Source organism: Terrapene carolina, unplaced genomic scaffold (assembly GCF_002925995.2).
Source record: "Terrapene carolina triunguis isolate 2854851 unplaced genomic scaffold, T_m_triunguis-2.0 Scaffold836, whole genome shotgun sequence".
NCBI lineage: Eukaryota > Metazoa > Chordata > Testudines > Emydidae > Terrapene > Terrapene triunguis.
In genome coordinates this window covers 4,158,409-4,165,959 of record NW_020665187.1, presented here as the reverse complement: position 1 = coordinate 4,165,959, position 7,551 = coordinate 4,158,409, and the positions used below count along the sequence as shown (strand labels likewise).

General features: G+C 58.5%; 1 protein-coding gene across 1 annotated transcript; it reads right to left on the bottom strand.

Moving 5' to 3' along the window:
* Positions 1–2,153: 2,153 nt before the first annotated feature.
* On the bottom strand, positions 2,154–7,545 carry METTL1 (methyltransferase like 1). The gene is made up of 6 exons (XM_026660722.2): positions 7,460–7,545; positions 6,057–6,223; positions 5,269–5,453; positions 4,545–4,658; positions 3,284–3,385; positions 2,154–2,656 (listed from the first exon to the last, which is right to left on the bottom strand). Exons 1-6 carry the CDS (start codon positions 7,537–7,539, stop codon positions 2,492–2,494), a joined length of 813 nt encoding a protein of 270 aa, XP_026516507.1. The 5' UTR covers positions 7,540–7,545; the 3' UTR covers positions 2,154–2,491.
* Positions 7,546–7,551: the final 6 nt, after the last annotated feature.

Here is a 7,551-nt window from a genome sequence, read left to right as displayed (position 1 = left end):
CCATCCAGCTGCATGGGAATCTGCCCCTCCCCCTCGGCTCGACCAGGCCCCCGCAGAGCACCACCCAGGGGAAATCACACCAGTGACTCAGGCTTGGGGGCAGATGTCGCTCACGGCATTCTCCATTCACCGAAAGCCTCAAAACCACCAACGCTCTGGCTTCCCACCCAGCCCCCCAGAAAGCGGGGGACTTTCCAGCCATTTTTTCCCCCTCCCCATCCAATCGAGGGGAGGGGAATGGCAGGAAAGGGGCGGGTCCAGCATCTTTGGAAAGGAAGCTGCCCTTGAGCAGGGCTCTTGGGATTCCAACCCCCTTGGAAGTCAAGTCACGGGGAGCAGGGGAGGGGGTTTCACAGCATCTGCCTAGGCTCCGGCTAGATGCCGGTAGAGCCACAGGGGCCCCAGCCTGCACCTTTCGTGATCCCCCCAATCCCCACCCCAGATAACAGCAGTTTCCCCAGGCCCATAGTTGAGTCACCCCAGTAAGCTGGGGGCCCCATACTCAGCCAGCTGGGGGAAGAAACACCCCATGGCCAGCCCAGCCCTGCTCTCCCCAGCCCCTCCGTTGGGGGAGCCCAACACGGCGACCAATGGAGACATGCCAGGGCTACTTCCTCGCTTACTCATGCCCCAGGGAAGTGGGGCCTCCCCCCGCTGAACCGACTCCCCAGCCGGAGCAGGGTCGGAGGGATGAGGCAGAGCCTTGTTCCCATGCCCAGGAGCGCATGGGAGACAAGGAATTCGCCTTTCCCTGCATGAGGCAACGCTCGCTCAGTTTCTGTATTGATCAGGCTGATTGTTGGAAGGCTCCTGGCTGGGAAGTTCCAGGCTCCACCCCCAAGCGACCCTGCCCGGTCCACCTTCCCGGCCAGATCCTTGGGAATTACCCAACTTGCAACACAGGAAGCTACGCTCATTGCACAGGCAACAACAATGGAATTCACCCCCCTAGGGATCACAACCCAGACCTCCCCACCCCCCAAAAACAGGGTCCTGCAGCCCATGGCTGGAGATACCAAAGCTGCAGACATGGCGGGACTTGGAGGCTAGCAACCAGTGCTGGCGTGATGCTCTGGGGCAGCCAAAAGGAGAGGCGGGATCAGCCAGCAGGCAGGTGAAGCACAGACAGACTGGACAATGTACTGGTTCCAGGGGCAGGGGAGGAGAAAGAAGCCGGTACCGCCCCTGGGGCACGCACGGGGAAGATCCACAATACAAGAGCTGGATTGTCACGGGGTTTAATGGCCCTTTAAAAGTAGGTGGGCTCACCCAGCCGATGGCCCTGGCCCTGCAGCTGGGTCAGCTAGCCAGGATCACTCTACACTAGCCTGGGGAGTGGGACCTCCTACTCCGCCAGCGTGGGCAAACGTAGGGGGGTGGCTCTCTGGGGACACCCCCACCCCAAACCAGGGAAGACCTGCTTGCTGGACCCTTTGTGGAACTTAGTTGTTTTAACCCTATGTTGGCAGGATGTACATTTGGCCTGCACAAGCAGGTGCGACAGTTAGAAAACCGCGTGGAAACTGAGGCAGGGGCCAATGAAGTAAGGCCCTGTCACAGGTTCGGCTGGTGGCAATAGAAGGGCCTAGACTGAGAGCAGGAGGCCCCCGTGCTAGGGGCTGTACACGCATAACGAAGACAGTCCTTGCCCCAAAGAACCTAGTCTAAGCAAGAGGAGGCCCAAGTCGGCTTCTCCATCTCCATAGCGGTTGGCTGCGGTAGGATGCCCTGATGGATTAAGCTTGTGTCCCCCTCACATTTCTCATAGCAGGGAGTATCACAGACTGTCCCTCCCACAGCTCCCTGGCAGGGCTCAGGGGACACTAGCATGGCTGCACAACGGTCTCACCTGGCAGGAGACTAAAGGCAGCAAATCACCATTAGCACTCGGTGGGAACGGTTCCCCTCACCCGCTGGCCTGGGCTGCAGAGGAGGTGCCCGGAGAACAGGCCGCGCTGCAGACGGAGCCCTGGCTGGGATCAGGCGGCTCAAGGAGCAGCCAGGTTGCAGGACAGGAACAGGGTGAGCCCGCAGGGTTGACACCTAGTGCCGCTTCCAAGCCTGGGCCCGGGCAACAAACCCCTCTTTACCACTAGATCCCTGGATCACCATCCAACCGCCCCACAGCGACCCACAGAGAGTCCAGCCGGGGCTGTGAGCTCACGTTTTATTCAGAAATCGAATGTGAGTGAAGCTGCCGCCGGCCCCTGCCTGGCACAGTCTCAGAAGTAAAAGCAACGGCTCCGGGAGCCCGTGGGCAGCAGCAGGCAGAGCTCAAGGGGATGTTTGGGACACTCCTTATGTGTTTCTCATTAGGAGAGGCGCCAGCCTCCCCGTATTCACGGCATCGAGGGCTGCCGCTGGCGTCGTGCTGCAGGCCTGGCGACCAGCCCGTCTGCCCCGACAGCACCAGGCGAGGGGCAGAGGCCTCCCTGGAACGCTGCACGGCTGCAGGACGTGGTCCATGACGATCCGTCTCTCGGGTCCACAGTCACGTGTCCGGAGCCCCCTGGCACTGCTCTGTGCCTGGTGCCCCCTGCAGGGCTTCGTCTTCGATGCGCCGGAAGACGGCAGGGAAGGTCTTGCCGCCGTTCCGTTGGACCTTCTTTCCCTCCTCGGTGGAGGTCCCCAGGCGCCCCACGACGGGATCACTGCCCTGTTGGAGAAAGGGCGGTTACCACGTGAGCTGCCGACCGGCCGATGCCTCCCCTTGCCCAGGGGACTCCATCAGCCTGGCTTATCTCCAGCGTAACGGGCACGTGGTCCAGCTGCTTCCACCACATCCGGCCCCTGTCCCTGCAGGGAGATTAGACCCGAGTAGGCATCAAACCACGTGAGCCAACAGCGACTGGCCCTGCCTGGCTGTGTTGGGGGCAGCCGGTCAATCCACCGCCAGGAGGGACCCCCGTGGCCCAAGCATGGGCCATATAGCCCAGCCGAACGGCAGCAGGGGACACTGGGCTGGGTCCTGAAATCCAGCATCTTCTAGTCAAGTCCATCGCCGGGGGCTCCCTAGCAACAGGACAGACGCAGGGGGTCTCCCTAGCAACAGCACACACCCTCCCCCCTCCCAACAAGCAGCCAGCGTGTGAACGTGAGAAGAGGTTTCGGTGTGGGACCAGGTTTCACTTTCCAGCTTCTGCAGGCTTCTTGGAAACCCCAGCACAAGGGAAGAACCTTTCGCAGATTGAGTCAGTCCAGGATGGGTGCAGGCCCCGCGGGTAGTGCAAAATTCCCCTTTCTTGCTCCTTCCCCTCCCGGCGCCCGCAACCCTCGCTCTTACCAAGTCCTCCAAGGGCACCTGGACGAAGAGTGGGTGCCCGCTGAAGTGCCCGACCATCCACTCGTGCACCTCTTCCACGTCGGTGATGGTATACACCAGGCCCTGCGCGAGAGAGAGGGAGCAGCCTGAGGATCCCGCTAGCTGGGACCAGCCCAGCAAAGAGGGGATGTGGAGGGGCCTTTGGACACCTACACAGGGTCGAGGGTCTGTCGCCCCATCCCAGCCATGCGGCAGTAAAACCCGAGAACCCAAATGGCTCATGCCATAGAACCACCAAACCTCAGGGCCCTGATGGGGAGGGGGTAATCGCTGCTCAGAGCAGCTTGTGGTCACGGGACTTCTTCCCTAACTATCTGAGGTGCCAACTCCAATTAGCCAAGGCCATTTTGCTCTCTTGAATAATTCACGAGGCTGCTTCCTCACCTCATCCGTTGGCTGGGTGCCCGCCACCTCCCCCCCCCCCATGTCCCCCCAGGGTTGCCAATTTTGGTGGGACATATTCCTGGGTGTTTCATCATACGACATCATCTTCAATTAAAGATCCATCTTTCCTTCCTGGAGACTCCAGGACAATCATGGAGGCGTGGCAACCATAGCCCTGCCCCTGGGGTCGGCACCATGGGGAGACGTTAGCGGATTTGCCTGTGACTCATGCAGCCGGGCTGGGTGGGGCCAACGCCTATTCATCGCCTCAATTTGATCTGCTGGTTACGATCCCCAGGTGACGGCACAGGAAGGAGCAGACAGGTTGCCCGAGGCGGCTAAGTCATGAGCGGGCAGGCGGGAGCTGCCGAGGGCAGGCAACGGGCTCGCTCTGCCAACAGGAAGCCCTCCCAGCACAGCTCTGCAGGAAGTGGGGCAAAGGCCAATCCTGCCGTGCTGGGACCCATGCAGTAAGTGGGGCTTACTCACCATGCCCTTGGGGCACAGCTGGGTTTGATAGAAACCTGCAAACTCTGTTGGTTGAAGATAGAATCTTCCTGTCTGTCTTCCGTGGCTAAGTCCCATCCAGGGCCCCACGGAGCCCTAGGAAATCATCAGTGGAACAGCCCAGAGGTCTGCGTTCAGGAAACTTGTGCCTCATCTCTGACCCTTGCAATAAACTGGACCCATCCCGTCCCCCCAGCTTGTTAATTTAGGAACAATGCGAACCCTTTCTTTGTGGGGAGAGAGGGGCTCTTTCCCTAGCCAGAGCGGCTTCCCGGAACCAGAGAGCCCACGCAAGCGTCAGCACCCCCGCCAGCGACCGATCCCAACTCACCCCGACGCGCAGGACGTAGGCGTATTCAGCCAGCAGCGTAGAGCTGATGATCCGCCACTTGTGCTTAGTCTTCTTGAAGTGCGGGTCCGGGAAGAGGAAGAACATCTTGGCCAGCTGCAAACATAGGGGGCAACCCCGGCAGGGTGGAGAGGGGGAGACAGTGAGCCCTTCTAGTCACCGTAGCCAGCAGCGCCAATACCTCCTTGCCCCATTGAGATCACCGTGGCCACGGATGCATTCTCTGGCTGACCGGCCCCATCCTCCTGGGACTGTTAACTCAATCAGTACTGCAGTTATCAGAGGAACCTGCTCACCCCTCCCTCCCCAGGCAGGAGGGGGTATCGCTGGCTGGGGGCTGCTCCTATAACTACAGTGTCAGTATCTCCGGGACCGATTTGGGATAGGGGTTTCCCCCCCACTGAATTACAGCTTGTTTAAAGCACATTCCGGGTTGGGGTTTCCTCTTTTCAAGCGGGAAGCTAAAGAGCCTTTCGTTCAAGAGCGACTTTCCTTCAAATGGGAGTAGACGAAGGGGTGCCCAGACACCACGGTGATGGGTGTCTTACGGAAGCTTATTTATCATCTTAGAGCAGTTCCCAGGATTTGAGGGGTGGGGAGTGAGGGCTCCGTGCTCCCCAAGGATAGCAAGGATTGAAAGCAGGAGGTTCTATATATGACTGCCTGGGACATCAGTGGCAGAGCCGCACGGCCCATGGCACCTCACCTGCCCCTTGTGAAAGAAGTTGGGCAGGTGCTTCATGGCATTGCTGCGGATACAGGCGATGTTCTGGTACTGCCCGGGATGGGATGCTCTCAGAGACTGGATCCGGTCACGGACGTAATCCGAGACCTTCACTCGGATCTCCAGGCCCAGCATTAAGGTGTTGGGGAAGAGAGGAGACAACTCGACTGTAAAAGATGAAAGAGGAATTACCATCTGCTCTCAGGGCAGAGCCAGGGCTGGGGAATCCCAGACAGAGGCAACTGTTCAGAACAATAAACCCCAGAGCGGCTACCTGGGGACAACTCACCCGCCTCCCAAAGACGGGAACTAGGGTATCAGACAGGTCATTCCCACTTGCTTGGGGAGAGGCAGTGATAGCAGCCCGGTAACAGAATCTATAGAGACACCAGGGTGAGACAGCCCATGTCACCAGCTCTCCCTGATCCACACCACCGACAGTGTAACCCGTTTCCGATTTCCCGCATCGGGTCTGGGCTCTGCTCAGAGCAGATCAAGGAGCTAGTTCCACTGGTGAGTCAGCGCTAGGCCTCAGCTAAGCATGCATAGTTCCACACCAGGTACTTTGGGACACATGGCTGTCGACAGACAGAGAGCGACGTGCCCAAGATGCTCTCTAGAGTCACAGCATGAAGTCAGGCATGGACCCAAATCTGGGCTTCCCTGAGCAAACCCCCTCAGGACCGTCCTGCCACAGCAGCCTCGACCACACCCGCCCATCTAGAACCTGCTGCGTCCAGACTGACGGAAAAGCATCACTGGGAACTTACCCAACAAGCCCCCATAACCGCAGCCAATATCAGCGAATTCGACTTGCGCCACAGGCTTCGCTCTCTCCTCGGAGTCCTTCGGGTCATCGTGACGGTCATCTTTGGTCAACGGGGCGAAGAACTCAGGGTAGTGTTCAGCCCAGTTCATCTCCTCAGGTTTTGTGGGACTAAAAGAGAGGGGCAGGGACAGAGCTGGATTAAAAGAGGGGACAGGAAAGCAGCTATTTGATTGGTGAGGGGATTTAAGCTGTGCAATAACTTCCCAATGGGCTAAAAATGTCCTTGCTTGGACCATTTCAAGCTGGACAAACACCCAAAGATTTCAGGGCCCAATCCTGGCCCCAGGGAATGAGTCAGGTGGAGCCTAATCTAACTTGGCGTTACAGGGTGTTTCTCCACCCAAGTGTCCCAGTTCCTCTCTGGATTGTGAGCGCTTTGGGCAGGGGCTGTCTCTTCCTCTGCGACCTGACAGCACATCACAGAGGTGCTTCAGGAAATAACAAATTAACAGTGTTTTCTTAAACACTCTGAAAGATGTATGTAAATATACTAGCACTAGCAACCTCTTAGGACTCTTCCCAAGCAGGCTTTAAATGCGATTGTTGGAACAAGAGAGTCAATAAAAGCATGTCAGGTCAACACTTGGAAGGCTTTGCACTAGAAGCAAATGCTGCTTATAGGGGCAAAACTGCGGATAGAGCTTATTTCAGTCTCCCTGAGCGAGACAAGCAATACCGATAAAAGCAGGATTTTGTCTGTGTAACGGCATTCACGCTTTCGGTCAAAAATCACAGCTCCTCTCACATTCTCTCTCACACACACACACCCGTGACAGACACAGTGGGCTGGCACAAGCTTGGGTAGGGTAGACCTAGCCTCAGTGTAACCTTTTAAACACATGCTACCCTAGGCGTAGCTTCAGTTCCACCAGCGAGAACCTGAAGGGAGCATTCCCTGTCTACCCAGATGTATAACGCGTTCTTGCACATCCTAGTCAAGACAAACCCAGCTGGGTTACGCCATTTGCACTCTGATTAGTTCCCCGGGGGGGCGGGAAAGAGGCCTGCTGGATACATACAGGGCTCAAGGTGAGGGGGTTCTCCCCCAGCTCAGGGGCTCTCCCACAAGGGGGGGAACCAGAAGGGCTCTTTCAGAAGACAAGGAGCTCAGGACGCCTCCCCCCTCAGGATGAGGAAGGGTGAGATCAGGGGCTTCCCCCAGGGCAAAGTGAATTCGGGATCGAGGGACCCCAAAATGGGAAGGGGGCAGGATGAAGGGGGCTCCCGGGGCATATGGGGTTCAGTGGGGCAGGAGGCTCCCAGGGTAGGGGGGCTCCAGGTGATGGGAGTCAGGGGACTTGGGGGGCTCCCTGGGGTGGGGGCTCAGGACCCCCCCCCACTCACTAGCGCAGCGTGTGGTCCGCCAGGGGGTTGGAGTGAGCCCGCTGCCGGTAGAAGCGCTTCTGGGGCGGGGCCCCCGCCATGGCGCCCCCGGG

Coding starts and splice junctions, on each gene's coding strand:
- METTL1 (XM_026660722.2), bottom strand. CDS start 7,539: ATGGCGGGGGCCCCGCCCCAGAAGCGCTTCTACCGGCAGCGGGCTCAC. Junction 6,224..7,459: donor GCGGACCACACGCTGCGCTA/GTGAGTGGGGGG, acceptor CCTCTCTTTTAG/TCCCACAAAACCTGAGGAGA. Junction 2,657..3,283: donor AGGTGCCCTTGGAGGACTTG/GTAAGAGCGAGG, acceptor TTTCTCCAACAG/GGCAGTGATCCCGTCGTGGG.